This window comes from Hemitrygon akajei, chromosome 2 (genome assembly GCF_048418815.1).
Source record: "Hemitrygon akajei chromosome 2, sHemAka1.3, whole genome shotgun sequence".
NCBI lineage: Eukaryota > Metazoa > Chordata > Chondrichthyes > Myliobatiformes > Dasyatidae > Hemitrygon > Hemitrygon akajei.
In genome coordinates, this window is record NC_133125.1 from 178268701 (window position 1) to 178285322 (window position 16622).

The 16622-nt window shown below is 48.3% G+C and overlaps 1 protein-coding gene across 1 annotated transcript in view; it reads right to left on the reverse strand.

Moving 5' to 3' along the window:
- Positions 1-16622, reverse strand: part of LOC140721468 (uncharacterized) — an 88169-nt gene that overhangs the window by 67923 nt on the left and 3624 nt on the right. Inside the window, exons 4-5 of the mRNA XM_073036294.1 lie at positions 14267-14368; positions 11256-11369 (exon numbers count right to left, since the gene is read on the reverse strand). Coding sequence (XP_072892395.1) covers positions 11256-11369; positions 14267-14368 — 216 coding nt within the window. The remainder of the gene's footprint in view (positions 1-11255; positions 11370-14266; positions 14369-16622) is intronic.

The window sequence follows — 16622 nt, forward strand, 5'->3', positions numbered from 1 at the left end:
CCGGGTTGACGTCGATCCGGTGACTCCCGTACCGTCCGTGCCGGGTTGACGTCGATCCGGTGACTCCCGTACCGTCCGTGCCGGGTTGACGTCGATCCAGTGACTCCCGTACCGTCCGTCCTGGGTTGACGTGGATCCAGTGACTCCCGTACCGTCAGTGCTGGGTTTACCGTCCGTGCCGGGTTGATGTGGATCCAGTGACTCCCGTACCGTCCGTGTCGGGGTGACGTCGATCCAGTGACTCCCGTACCGTCCGTCCCGGGTTGATGTGGATCCAGTGACTCCCGTACCATCCGTGCCGGGTTGACGTCGATCCGGTGACTCCCATACCGTCCGTGCCGGGTTGACGTGGATCCGGTGACTCCAGTACCGTCCGTGCCGGGTTGACGTCGATCCGGTGACGCCCGTACCGTCCGTGCCGGGTTCATGTCAATCCACTGACTCCCGTGCCGTCCGTGCCGGGTTGACGTGGATCCAGTGACTCCCGTACCTTCCGTGCCGGGTTGATGTTGATCCCGTGACTCCCGTACCGTCCGTGCCGGGTTGACGTGGATCCAGTGACTCCCGTACCGTCCGTGCCGGGTTGACGTCGATCCGGTGACTCCCGTACCGTCCGTGCCGGGTTGACGTGGATCCGGTGACTCCCGTACCGTCCGAGCCGGGTTGACGTGGATCCAGTGACTCCCGTACCGTCCGTGCCGGGTTGACGTGGATCCAGTGACTCCAGTACCGTCCGTGCCGGGTTGACGTCGATCCGGTGACTCCCGTACCGTCCGTGCCGGGTTGACGTGGATCCAGTGACTCCCGTACCGTCCGTGCCGGGTTGACGTCGATCCGGTGACGCCCGTACCGTCCGTGCCGGGTTGACGTCGATCCGGTGACTCCCGTACCGTCCGTGCCGGGTTGACGTCGATCCGGTGACTCCCGTACCGTCCGTTCCGGGTTGACGTCGATCCAGTGACTCCCGTACCGTCCGTGCCGGGTTGACGTGGATCCAGTGACTCCCGTACCGTCCGTGCCGGGTTGACGTGGATCCGGTGACTCCAGTACCGTCCGTGCCGGGTTGACGTGGATCCGGTGACTCCCGTACCGTCCGTGCCGGGTTGACGTCGATCCGATGACTCCCGTACCGTCCGTGCCGGGTTGACGTCGATCCGGTGACGCCCGTACCGTCCGTGCCGGGTTGACGTCGATCCGGTGACTCCCGTACCGTCCGTGCCGGGTTGACGTCGATCCGGTGACTCCCGTACCGTCCGTGCCGGGTTGACGTCGATCCAGTGACTCCCGTACCGTCCGTCCTGGGTTGACGTGGATCCAGTGACTCCCGTACCGTCAGTGCTGGGTTTACCGTCCGTGCCGGGTTGATGTGGATCCAGTGACTCCCGTACCGTCCGTGTCGGGTTGACGTCGATCCAGTGACTCCCGTACCGTCCGTGCCGGGTTGACGTCGATCCAGTGACTCCCGTACCGTCCGTGCCGGGTTGATGTGGATCCAGTGACTCCCGTACCGTCCATGCCGGGTTCATGTCAATCCAGTGACTCCCGTACCGTCCATGCCGGGTTGACGTCGATCCAGTGACTCCCGTACCGTCCGTGCCGGGTTCATGTCAATCCCGTGACTCCCGTACCATCTGTGCCGGGTTGATGTGGATCCGGTGACTCCCGTACCGTCCGTGCCGGGTTGATGTCGATCCAGTGACTCCCGTACCGTCCGTGCCGGGTTGACGTCGATCCAGTGACTCCCGTACCGTCCGTGCCGGGTTGATGTGGATCCAGTGACTCCCGTACCGTCCGTGCCGGGTTGATGTGGATCCAGTGACTCCCGGACCGTCCGTGCCGGGTTGATGTCGATCCAGTGACTCCCGTACCGTCCGGTCCGGGTTGACGTCGATCCAGTGACTCCCGTACCTTCCGTGCCGGGTTGATGTCGATCCAGTGACAGATCACTCCCGTACCGTCCGTGCCGGGTTGATGTCGATCCAGTGACAGATCACTCCCGTACCGTCCGTGCCGGGTTGATGAGGATCCGGTGACTCCCGTACCGCCCGTGCTGGGTTGATGTCGATCCGGTGACTCCCGTACCGTCCGTGCCGGGTTGATGTCGATCCAGTGACAGATCACTCCCATACCGTCCGTGCCGGGTTGTTGTTGATCCAGTGACAGATCACTCCCGTACCGTCCGTGCCGGGTTGACGTCGATCCAGTGACTCCCGTACCGTCCGTGCCGGGTTGATGTCGATCCAGTGACAGATCACTCCCATACCGTCCGTGCCGGGTTGTTGTTGATCCAGTGACAGATCACTCCCGTACCGTCCGTGCCGGGTTGATGTCGATCCAGTGACAGATCACTCCCGTACCGTCCGTGCCGGGTTGATGTCGATCCGGTGACTCCCGTACCGTCCGTGCCGGGTTGACGTGGATGCAGTGACTCCCGTACCGTCCGTGCCGGGTTCACGTGGATCCGGTGACTCCTGTACCGTCCGTGCCGGGTCGACGTGGATCCAGTGACTCCCGTACCGTCCGTGCCGGGTCGACGTCGATCCGGTGACTCCCATACCGTCCGTGCCGGGTTGACGTAGATCCGGTGACTCCCGTACCGTCCGTGCCGGGTTGACGTGGATCCAGTGACTCCCGTACCGTCCGTGCCGGGTTGACGTCGATCCGGTGACTCCCGTACCGTCCGTGCCGGGTTGACGTCGATCCGGTGACTCCCGTACCGTCCGTGCCGGGTTGACATCGATCCGGTGACTCCCGTACCGTCCGTGCCGGGTTGACGTCGATCCGGTGACTCCCGTACCGTCCGTGCCGGGTTAACGTCGATCCGGTGACTCCCGTACCGTCCGTGCCGGGTTGAGGTCGATCCAGTGACTCCCGTACCGTCCGTGCCGGGTTGACGTCGATCCGGTGACTCCCGTACCGTCCGTGCCGGGTTGACGTCGATCCAGTGACTCCCGTACCGTCCGTGCCGGGTTGGTGTCGATCCAGTGACAGATCACTCCCGTACCGTCCGTGCCGGGTTGACGTGGATCCGGTGACTCCCGTACCGTCCGTGCCGGGTTGATGTGGATCCAGTGACTCCCGTACCGTCCGTGCCGGGTTGACGTGGATCCAGTGACTCCCGTACCGTCCGTGCCGGGTTGGTGTCGATCCAGTGACAGATCACTCCCGTACCGTCCGTGCCGGGTTGATGTCGATCCGGTGACTCCCGTACCGTCAGTGCCGGGTTGATGTCGATCCGGTGACTCCCGTACCATCCGTGCTGGGTTGATGTCGATTCAGTGACTCCCGTACTGTCCGTTCCGGGTTGATGTCGATCCGGTGACTACCGTACTGTCCGTTCCGGGTTGATGTCGATCCGGTGACTACCGTACCGTCCGTGCCGGGTTGACGTGGATCCAGTGACTCCCGTACTGTCCGTTCCGGGTTGATGTCGATCCAGTGACTCCCGTACCGTCCGTGCCGGGTTGACGTGGATCCAGTGACTCCCGTACCGTCCGTGCCGGGTTGTTGTTGATCCAGTGACAGATCACTCCCGTACCGTCCGTGCCGGGTTGACGTCGATCCAGTGACTCCCGTACCGTCCGTGCCGGGTTGATGTCGATCCAGTGACAGATCACTCCCATACCGTCCGTGCCGGGTTGTTGTTGATCCAGTGACAGATCACTCCCGTACCGTCCGTGCCGGGTTGATGTCGATCCAGTGACAGATCACTCCCGTACCGTCCGTGCCGGGTTGATGTCGATCCGGTGACTCCCGTACCGTCCGTGCCGGGTTGACGTGGATGCAGTGACTCCCGTACCGTCCGTGCCGGGTTCACGTGGATCCGGTGACTCCTGTACCGTCCGTGCCGGGTCGACGTGGATCCAGTGACTCCTGTACCGTCCGTGCCGGGTTGACGTCGATCCGGTGACTCCCATACCGTCCGTGCCGGGTTGACGTAGATCCGGTGACTCCCGTACCGTCCGTGCCGGGTTGACGTGGATCCAGTGACTCCCGTACCGTCCGTGCCGGGTTGACGTCGATCCGGTGACTCCCGTACCGTCCGTGCCGGGTTGACGTCGATCCGGTGACTCCCGTACCGTCCGTGCCGGGTTGACATCGATCCGGTGACTCCCGTACCGTCCGTGCCGGGTTGACGTCGATCCGGTGACTCCCGTACCGTCCGTGCCGGGTTGACGTCGATCCGGTGACTCCCGTACCGTCCGTGCCGGGTTGAGGTCGATCCAGTGACTCCCGTACCGTCCGTGCCGGGTTGACGTCGATCCGGTGACTCCCGTACCGTCCGTGCCGGGTTGACGTCGATCCAGTGACTCCCGTACCGTCCGTGCCGGGTTGGTGTCGATCCAGTGACAGATCACTCCCGTACCGTCCGTGCCGGGTTGACGTGGATCCGGTGACTCCCGTACCGTCCGTGCCGGGTTGATGTGGATCCAGTGACTCCCGTACCGTCCGTGCCGGGTTGACGTGGATCCAGTGACTCCCGTACCGTCCGTGCCGGGTTGGTGTCGATCCAGTGACAGATCACTCCCGTACCGTCCGTGCCGGGTTGATGTCGATCCGGTGACTCCCGTACCGTCAGTGCCGGGTTGATGTCGATCCGGTGACTCCCGTACCATCCGTGCTGGGTTGATGTCGATTCAGTGACTCCCGTACTGTCCGTTCCGGGTTGATGTCGATCCGGTGACTACCGTACCGTCCGTGCCAGGTTGATGTCGAGCTCACAACTCGACCTCGTTAAAAAAAACACTGCCACCTCCAGTTTAAATTTCCACGCGGAATATGTGGAGGATCAAATACCCAAGCCAAGCACAGCCCCCACTTGTCCCATTTAGCCTGTCTCAATGCGGTGGTCCTTAGGACCCAGCGGACCTCAGAAGCCGGCAGAGCTCGGGACCTGCCGCCCGCAGTGTTTCTGTTCCATTGACAGGAAGCGATCGCGATCAGAAATAAAGTGGAAATAATAAAGCGTTTGGAAAGAGGTGAAACGCCATCAGTCATTGGAAAAGCTTTAGGCTACAGTCGGTCAATGATCGGAACAACTTTAAAGGATAACGGATAAAGTGAGAATAATGGAGCGTGTGAAACGCCCTGCCCCGATGAAAGCTACAATTATTACGAAGCAATGCAGTAGTTTAATTATTGGAATACATATGTTTCTTAAGTGTTTTATTTGCACAGAAAGGTAAAATATAAACTATATACTAAGACAAACGTTTGACTAACTGATGCTAAATATTACCGGTTGTACTTGTTCCGACTTACATACAAATCCGACTTAAAGACGGACTCAGGAACGGAACTCGTACGTAACCCGGGGACTGCCTGTACATGCTGGACCCGGGACAGGTCCTCTGAAATAGTAGCACCCAGGAATTTAAAACTGCTGACCCTCTCCGCCTCTGATCCTCTGATGAGGACTGGCTCATGGACCTCTGGTTTCCTTCTCCTGAAGTCTGTAATCAACTCCTTGGTCTTTCTGACATTGAGTGAGAGGTTGTTGTTGTGACGCCACTCAGACAGATTTTCAATCTCCCTCCTGTATGCTGATTCATCAACACTTTGATTTGGCCTGTGACAGTGGTGTTGTCAGCAAACCTGAATGTGGCATTGGAACTGTGCTCAGCCACACAGTCATAAGTGTAAAGCAAGTAGAGCAGGGTCTAAGCTCACAGCCCTGTGGTACACCTGTGCTGATGGAGATCGTGGAGGAGATGTTGTTGCCAATCTGAACTGACTGGGGTTTACAAGGGAGGAAATTCAGGATGCAATTGCACAGGGAGATATTGAGGCCAAGGTCTTGTAACGTAGTGATTAGATTTGAGGGGATGATGGTATTGAATGATGACCTGTAGATAATAATGAACATCCTGATGAATCTTTGCGGTCCAGATGTTCCAGCATTAAGTGAAGAGCCAATGAGATGGCATCTGCTGTAGACCTGTTGCTCCAGATGCAAACTGGAGTGGATCCAAGTCACCTCTCAGGCAGGAGCTGATATGTTTGAGAATAAGGGGTAGGTCATTTAAGACAGAGTTAAGGAAAAACTTCTTCTCCCAGAGAGTTGTGGGGGTCTGGAATGCACTGCCTTGGAAGGCAGTGGAGGCCAATTCTCTGGATGCTTTCAAGAAGGAGCTAGATAGGTATCTTATGGATAGGGGAATCAAGGGAGATGGGGACAAGGCAGGAAACGGGTATTGATAGTGGATGATCAGCCATGAACTCAGAATGGCGGTGCAGGCTCGAAGGGCCGAATGGTCTACTTCTGCACCTATTGTCTATTGTCTATTGTCAAATTGGAGTGGATCCAAGTCGCCTCTCAGGCAGGAGCTGATATGTTTCATCACCAACCTGTCAAAACACGTCATCACTGTCGATGTACCTCAGTGTAACTGGGCGATAGTCATTGAAGCAGGTCACCAAGCTCTTCCTGAACACCAATATGAATGAAGCCTGCTTGATGCAGGTGGTACCACACTCTGCCGAAGCAAGAGGTTAAAGATCTCAGTGAACACACCAGACAGTTGATCAGCATTTTAGTACGTGGCCAGTTACCCAGTCCGCTCCAGATGCTTTCCTGGGATTCACCCTCCTGAAGACAACCCACACTTCAGATCATCGGGGGATGTGGGAGTTTGTGATGGTTCCTCCATGTTCTGATAGTCAACGTGAGCAGAGAAAACATTGAGCTCATCTGGAAGTGAAGCTCTGCTGTCTCCCATGTCACTTGATTTAACTTTATAAGAGGTGATAGAATTCAAACCCTGTCACAGCTGTCGAGGATCCCATCGTTGATTCAAGTTTGGTTTGAAACTTCACGTCAGTGTCTTCAGATCTTCTACCTCCTCCTAGATCTTAGCAATGAGAAGAGGGCATATCCTGGTTGTTGGGGGCCTGAAGGGTCAATGCCGCCTTTTTGAGGCATTGCCTTTAAAAGATGTCCTGGATGTTGGGGAGGCTGGTGCCCGTGATGGAGCTGACTGAGTTTACAACTTTCTGCAGCTTATTCCGATCCTGTACAGTGACCCCTCACACCAGACGGTGATGCAACCAGTTAGAAAGCTCTTCACAGTGCATCTGTAGAAAGTTGTGAGTGTCTTTGGTGACATCCCAGTTGTCCTCAAGTTCCTCAGGAAATATAGCCGCTGTCGTGCCGCTGCCACTGTAATTGTATCAAGATGTTGGGCCAGGATAGATCCTCAGAGATGCTGACACCCAGCAACTTGAAACTGCTCCCCCTCAGCAAGCTGTTTACTGTTTACCTGTGCTGCACACTACATGCACTCTGAATTATGTTTTATTAATGTATTTGTGGTAATATTTTGTTTTCTGTGCTGTGAGTGATCTGTGTTTTGTGGGTGCACCGTGGTCTGGAGGAATATTTGTTTCATTTGGTTGTATTATGTACAGTCAGATGACAATAAACTTGAACATGTCCTATTTAACTGAAGATAATTTTAACTCTTGTATAGTCAGTTCACTCTACAATAAATGTGACATTCTGATACCTTATCTGATTACTTGCTGAAGCTGAAATTGAGACAGTTGCTAATGATGCCCAGTGAACCCAGCTCCCTCTGCATCTGCAGCCTCTCCCCATTTCAATAATACACTCCTTCGTTTTCCCTGATAAAATGAACAATTCCACATTCTGCCACCTTACACTCCATTTGTCAGATGATCTGCCCATTTTCATCGCTTTGGACCCTCCATACGTCCTTATCACAATTTACTTTCCTCCTTATGCTGGTGTCAAATTTAACCACCATATCATTGGTACCTTCATCTCCCACAGCAAGAACATTACAGAAAATTATGAAAATCTCCTGTTCCCAGATCCAAACACAGCGGCACCCACTTTTACATCCAGACAACCAGAAAAGACCCATTTATGCCCACTGTCTTCTTCCTGTTTTACATTCTCCACAATAACCTTTGATATGATACCATAGTAAATGTTCACTGGAAATCTAAACACAGCAGATCCACCTTTACCCACAGCACGTTATCACTGTAAAAAGAGGCCAGTAAATAGATCAAACATGATATCCCTCTCACTGAACCATGTTGATGTTTACTGATTCAGGGATGTTTGTTTTAGGTGTCCTGTTATTATGCCAAATGATTAAAATCTCATTGATACAGTTTAAAGTTGTGCACAGGGCTCATATGTCCAAGGATAAATTGGCTCGTTTTTATTCCCATATAAATCCTATATGTGACAGATGTCATTCTGAGATACCTTCTTTAACTCATATGTTTTGGTCATGTCCATTTTTGAAAAAATATTGGAAAGACATTTTTGATATTATTTCCATGGTATTGAACATTGATTTACAACCACATCCTATTACTGCAATCTTTGGTTTACTATTGATGGAGTCAATTCATTTATCTTCTTCTGCTTGTCAGATGACTGCATTTCTTACATTAATGGCTAGAAGATCTATTTTGTTGAATTGGAAAGAAATTAATCCCCCTACCATATTTCATTGGTTTTCTCAAACCATGTTATGTCTAAATTTGGAAAAAATTAGAAGCGTCGTATATGACACTTCTATTAAATTTGAAAAGATTTGGAGGCCATTTATTCAATATTTTCACATGATGTAATTTGATCCTGTTCCAATCCTATTTGTTTTTCCGATTTTGATTATATATATGTCCAGAGGATCGAAGTTGGGGACACTGATGATTTTTTATCTTTTTATAGATACTATAAACAGCCCTTTTTTTTCTTTATTAGTTAGTGGTTAGTTTGTTAGATTAGTTTTTCTCAGGGTAATAATATATTTTTTTCTTTTTCTCTTTTCTGCTTTTTTTCAACATGCTATACCTAGTTTTTTTTGTGTTTCGTTTATATGATATTTGTATCATTCATGATTTGGGAAGACTTAACTATATTGTACTTATTGCTTGTGTATCCTTTTATGTTCATTTCAATTTTGTAAGTTTGTAATCCCAATATCTATGTATTAATCTTATGTTGATATTAATAAAAAGATTGAAAAAATCTCATCTGTGCTCTCAGAACCTGCTGAATCTGTATACCTCACATTCCCTGACCCAGTTCTACAACAGTTTAGTCCAGATGCATTTGAAATTCCTTCACTTCTCTAACTCTCTTCTCCTGTGAACTCCTGATCTTCATCTCTCCACCACTGGTGTGTGTGCTTTGATTTACCACAAAGACCAAACTCTGACTTTCCCTGTCTGAAACTCTGCACTTATGCTCCTCCTTTCAAACCGAACTCTATGTTCAGTCCAGGGTCACCGGCATCATTATTGTTCCCTGTGACTTGCTGACATATTATTGTGCAATTTGCCTCTGAAGCTTCACAGTACTTTTCATAGAAACATAGAAAACTTACAGCACAATACAGGCCCTTCGGCCCACAAAGTAGTGTCGAACATGTCCCTACCTTAGAAATTACTAGGCTTACCTATAGCCCTCTATTTTACTAAGCTCCATGTACCTATCCAAAAGTCTCTTAAAATACCCTATCATATCCGCCTCCACCACCATTGCCAGCAGCCCATTCCACGCACTCACCACTCTCTGAGTAAAACACTTACCCTAACGTCTCCTCTGTACCTACTCTCCAGCACCTTAAACCTGTGTCCTCTTGTGGCAACCATTTCAGCCCTGGGAAAAAGCCTCTGACTATCCACACAAACAATGCCTCTCATCATCTTATACACCTCTATCAGGTCACCTCTCATCCTCCGTTGCTCCAAGGAGAAAAGGCCGAGTTCACTCAACCTATTCTCATAAGGCATGCTCCCCAGTCCAGGCAACATCCTTGTAAATCTCCTCTGCACCCTTTCTATGGCTTCTACATCCTTCCTGTAGTGAGGCGACTAGAACTGAGCACAGTACTCCAAGTGGGGTCTGACCAGGGTCCTATATAGCTACAACATTACCTCTCGGCTCCTAAACTCAATTCTACGATTGATGAAGGCCAATACACTGTACGCCTTCTTAACCACAGAGTAAACCTGCGCAGCTGCTTTGAGCATCTTATGGACTCGGACCCCAAGATCTCTCTGATCCTCCATACTGCCAAGAGTCTTACCATTAATACTATATTCTGACATCATATTTGACCTACCAAAATGAACCACTTCACACTTATCTGGGTTGAACTTCATCTGCCGCTTCTCAGCCCATGTTTTGCATCCTATCAATGTCCCGCTGTAACCTCTGACAGCCCTCCACACTATCCACAACACCTCCAACCTTTGTGTCATCAGCAAACTTACTAACCCATCCCTCCACTTCCTCATCCAGGTCATTTATAAAAAATTACAAAGAGTAAGGGTCCCAGAACAGATCCCTGAGGCACTCCACTGGTCACCGGCCTCCATACAGACTATGACTCATCTACAACCACTCTTTGCCTTCTGTGGACAAGCCAGTTCTGGATCTACAAAGCAATGTCCCCTTGGATCCCATGCTTACTTACTTTCTGAATAAGCCTTGCATGGGATACCTTATCAAATGCCTTGCTGAAGTCCATATACACTACATCTACTGCCCTTCCTTCATCAATGTGTTTAGTCACATCTTCAAAAAATTCCAATCAGGCTCATAAGGCAAACCTTACAAATTAATATAATTCATTATATTAATGCCAGGAGCTGGAGGTTTTGTTACTATTCTTGAACTATAATCTGTGTTGAAAATTTATTTGTGAAGTGGACTTGGCCAGGAAGTTCCTGAATGAGGACATGAGGAAGGAATAACAATATTTTGAACTTTGTTTTATAAGCTGGAAAAGAACTTGGGGGTAAAAGCCTCAGAGCAGAAAGCTGCTGTTGAATGAAAATGTTGTTGTAAGTATCCAAGTGACAGTCCTACACCTTCCCAACCTTATCACTGTCAGGATCATGGGGGGAACCTTTCCCTCGATCATCAGCTCCAAACTGATTTTCTGTTACATTGAAGTTCAACACAATGTGAAACACAAATGAATTGAGTCAGCCCCTCTCAGGGCCCCTTCTGTTAAAGACCCATCAGAGTCAGTTCAGAGACAATTCCCAAATATTTCCAGGCATTCTGTGTCACTGCAAAACATCAGCTCATAACTGGAATGAACAAGACAACTTCACCTAAATGTAGAGGACTGGAAGAATTGGGATAAGGTGTTGTTAATTCAGACAAGATTTAATTTGATACCCTTTTCTTTTTGAAGATATGTCACATTTTACTTGCTTGCAAATTTATATGCAAGTGTGTATTAAACTATGACAGATACCTTTCAGTAATTCCTTGATCTTGGTCACATATGGAAGTGCACTGATATAAAATGAAGAAAGCTGCAATCCTACGATCATCACACAAATCACAACAAAGTCCAACGGCGAAAGGCCTGCAATTAAAAATAAATCAAATAAGCAAACATGTAACAAAGCTCCAGAGAAATGTCAATGAAAACTTCCAGTGGCTGCAACAACCAAACTCTTGCACTGATGTCCCAGTGAAGGGAAGATGCCAATTCCCACCCAGTGTGCCAACCTGTGACCCAGACCTGCACCAGCAGACCCTGTAGTAGATTAACAAGACACTGAACTGCAGTGTCAGGCAAGAATGAATAATTCACGGTGCCCACTCTATTTTCCACGTGGGTCTCCAGCCCAGTCTTTACATGTCACCTGCTGCCAATTTCTGCACTGGCTGCTCCTTGTGGTTCCAATGGCCAGACCTTAAAGAGTTCATTAAGATCCATAGTTTCTTTCTCCCAACATCCACAACAACTGATTATGGAGAAAACATAAATTTCACAGAAAGTTGCTGAAATTTCCATTCCAATTCTGATCAGTTTCCATAGTGTCTGCTATTCATAACTGGAGCTCGATGCCAGTTCTTCACTGGTGGAAATTCCTCACTGGCTGCATTCAGTGTGATTGCAACCCAATTTCCCTCATTTCATGATGTGGTCAACAGTCCATCGGGGAAGAAAACATCGAACACTCAGACATGTCAATCACTGTCACCAGCTCCATCACTCCAGATGTTTGTGTTGGAATGTCAGATGGTGAACAGAGGAAGGAAACAGGAGTGTTTCTGACAGCTGCTTTGACTCTGCATATCTATTCACTGATGTACATAGATTGAACAATTCAGACAAATTCTGTGAATGGGGACCACAGTGAAAATCTACTTTAACTCTGCCCACCATCTTGGTGAATGTTTTCTGCACTCTTTCTAGTCTAATCACATTCTGACAGGCTGCATCACTGTCTGGTGTGGGGGGTGGGGGTCGGATACTGCACAGGACCAAAAGAAACCTCAGAGGGTTATAAGTTTAGTCGGCTCCATCCTGGGTACTAGCCTACAAAGTACCCAGGACATCTTTAAGAAGCAGTGTCTCAGAAAGGCAGCGTCCATTATCAAGGAACCCCAGCACCCAGGCCATGCCCTTTTCTCACTGTTACCATCAGGTAGAAGGTACAGAAGCCTGAAGGCACACACTCAGCGATTCAGGAACAGATTCTTCCCCTCTGCCATCTGATTCCTAAATGGACAGTAAGCCCTTGAACATGACCTCACTTTCATATTTTTTTTTTACACAATATTTAATCTATTCAATATACATACACTGTAATTGATTTACTTAATTATTTACTAATATTATTTTCTTCTATATTATGTATTGCATTGAACTACCACTGCTAAGTTAACAAATTTCACGACACATGCTGGTGCTAATAAACCTAATTCTGATTATATAATATTCATTTATGATTACATTTATGTAATATTTATTTATGTCTGCAAGATTGAAACAGTATGCTCCAGGTGTGGCCTGACTAAAGATGGTACAGTTGTAACGTGACGTCCCAACCTTGTACTCGATGCCCTACCGATGTAGGCAAGCACACCACGCACCTTCTTTACAATCCTGTCTGTCTGTGTCACCACTTCCAGGGAACTATGTACTTGTCCTAAGTTAATTACCATCTGCCATTCCTATGCCCACTGACACAGATGATCTTGGTCTTGTTGTACACTGAGACAACTTTCTTCACTGTCCACTATCACACCAATTTTGCTGTTGTCCACGGATTTACTGATCATGTCACCTACATTTTTGTCCAAATCGTTAACGTCAATGACAAACAACAGGGGACCGAGCACCAATCACTGCAGTACACTATTTGTCATCCATTGCCACCTCTGCCTCTGACAACCAAGCTAAATCTGCTTTAGTGATGCGGTTGGGAGAATTATTTTCTTGGATACTGGTGAGAACTTTGTTTCTCTTTAGGAAATAGCACCAGGTGATCCGTTACATTCTCCCAGGGAACATAAATGGTTCCTTGGCTTCATGTCTCATCCAAAGGCAGAGGTGTACTGGAGTGTTAAATTATCAGAGATTACACAGACCAGGACTGCATTCCCTGCAGTTTACTCAGGTGTAATTGGAGTTTTCAAGATATTAATGGTAGATGGAAGCTATTTCCACACGTTGGGACTGAGAAACATTACCACAGAAATTCCCTTACAAAGCACCGTTTTGATTCAGTGTTTTACAGTTGGGATTTACTTTTTCCAGAGTGCAAATGCCCTCCACAGAAATTCAATATTGTGCTGTGTACAGTGGTCATCCTCACACCCTAATGGGGTTTCCACATCCGGAACACTGGTGATGTCATTTCCTGTGCAACATCCTCCTGTTGGGAAACTGCAGTGTCATTGGACTGGAACTTGGAGATGCTCCTGACTACCTGCCATGGTCTCCTCTCAGTGAGTAAATGTAGCCTCAGTAACACCGTCTGAAGTCCCCATCACTTGTTTAAATGGCCAAGACCAGACTTCTGAAAATGCAACACTTCCCTCGCACTGGTTTGGGGGATGTGGGTCCTGTAGTTACTCCCCTCAGCTTGTCCTGAGAGGGTGATATTGAGCATCCCACTGGAATCTCTCATGATGGGAACTGGGTAGAGACTCCAGGAAACTAACCCAGAGACAATAAACTACTGGTCTCTGTGTGCTGACACTGTGATATCATTGTATGAACACAATTAAACCTCAATCAAATCCAGCACATCAGCAGCCCCTCAGGATTAGGGTTGATCTGTTTCCACCTCAGTACCATGGGTTCTGAAGTGAATATTATTATTATTATTATTCAAATATTATGATTTAGCTGCATCATTCCAGAATAATAATTATTTTGCTCTCCTTAACATTTGTGTACAAGGAAACGACATTAAAAAATTCTGAATTAAACAATTGTGAATGATAAGAGTATTGGTCACGTACCTTCAACCACAGACCAATACACGAACACAATGTACATGGTGGTAAGTGACAAAGTATTACAGATCCACAGGATTAGAAAATAAAATCTGTATCCCAGACGTCCTGTGGAGAAATAAAAAAAGCATGTGAAAGCCGTTAACAATCTATGCAGACTGATTATGACACTGGAGGCCATTCTGGACATCAATCAATGCTAGCTCCCCAGGAAGCAATCACAATCCCACCGTTGACCCCACTTTAACTGTTACTCTCTCACCCCAGTTGTTACCAATGGCAAACCCTCCATCTCATCTCCCCCAAATGTAGAAGACATAACAGTAAATGTCCTTGGTGAGAACAGTTTTAAACCATCAGATCCAGCTGCACCTGATTCAGCATCATCGGTCTTCCTCCCCATCACTAAATTATTTGTTCAAAGATTAACCTGAAGTGCAAGAATAAGTGCAAGAATTTGCTCTTGTCTCTGTAATTTTGCTCCAACAACATGTTAGATGCCCATCGATGGGTGTGACTGAGACTGTCCACCTGTCTCTGTGGTTCCCTCCCATCCCTTTGCCCCCTGGATCAATGTTCCCAAATGTTCCTTTTGCCCTGGTGTCGAAATTGCATCTCTCTCTCACTGGATTCTATCCCATCTCAGTTCTAATTTCAGTTTCTCTACAAAGCCACCGTGTGTCTGTGTCAGGCTTCGTGTCTGTGGACTCACTTTCATCAACTTCAGTTCTGAATGTTATCTGTTTAATTTTATTGTTTGTATTTTTTTCTACACATCGGGTGTTTGACTGTTTTCTTTTTAATGGGTTCTATTGTGTGTCTTTGTTTTGTGGCTGCCTGTAAGGAGACGGATCTCAATGTTGTATATCGTACACATACTTTGATAATAAATGTACTTTGAACTCTGATGTACCATTCCCATTCTAATCCTGCCCCTTCTTGTTCAATTGATCCTCTTCACTGCCAACTTCTCTTCCAGGGCAAATGTTAACTGACATTGTTAATGGTTCCTTCTCCTCAGATATTGATCCTCCTACTTTGAAATCTCCCATCGTCACCTCTCTGCATTTAAATAAAAGCAAAATCCTGCCCCTCAGCCATGGCAACATCACTGTCTGGTCATTCAAATCCATCCGGTTGCCTGGTGACTGGAGCTGAACACAATGTGTCCAAAACAATATAGTGACTGGAAATCCCCACGTGTTGAGAATCTGAAATACACTCAGTGGCCACTTTATTAGATACACCTGCTCGTTAATGTGAATATCTGATCAGCCAATCATCCGGCAGCAACTCAATGCATCATGGCATTCAAACATTGTCATGAGGTTCAATTGTTGTTCAGACCAAACACTAGAATGGGGCAGAAATGTGATCTAAGTGACTTTGACTGCGGAATGATTGTTGGTGCCAGATGATCTACAGAGATTGTCATGCACAACAGTCTCTAGAGTTCACAGAGAATGGTCCAAAAAGCAAAATAAAACATCCAGTGAGTGACAGTTCTGTGGCTGAAAATGTTTTGTCAGAGAATGGCCAGACTGTGTCAAGCTGACAGGAAGGTGACAGTAATTCAAATAACCACGTGTTACGACAGTGGTGTGCAGCAGAACATCTTTGACAGACAACATATTGAACCTTGAAGTGGGTGGGCTACAGCAGCAGAAGACCATGAACACACACTCAGTGGCCACTTTATTAGGTACAGGAGGGAGCTGATAAAGTGGTCACTGAGTGTATCAGAGAAAATGCTGGAGGTACACTGCAGTAGAAGCAGCATTTGTGCAGAGATTTGATGTTTCTAGTCACAGAGAAGAGTGAGAGAAATCCTGAGAAATACAAGAGAAAGAAAAACAACGGTGTACGATACACTGCAGTTGCTGGAAATTTGGAATAAAAATGAATTCCGGATTTCCATTTCTGCATCTGTGGAGAGTGGAAAACAGAGTTATGGTCACACACTCTGATCTTGTATCAGAAGTGGTCAGTTCTAACATAAACTGGAATGGCTGGTTATCTGAAATTGATGAATTCATTATTGCAGCTCCTGGGACTCAATGTGGAATAAGGGATGCTGCTCCTCAATGGGCTTTGCTGGAACTGGGGAAGAGGGTAAAGATGGGAAATCAGAGAGAAAACTAAAGTGATCGGCAACTGGAAGCTCACTGTTACCCTCGGTGTTCTGCAAAGTGGTCACACAACCTGTAACGGTTTCTCCAATGTGCAGGAAACTGCTGTGAGGACACAGAATTGGAAGTACAAGTCACTCACTGCTTTACCTGGAGGGTTATATGTGTGGCAGGAATGGGGAAAGGGAAGAGGTAATAAAGCAGGTGTTGCATCTTCTTTGGTTCTGGGAGAC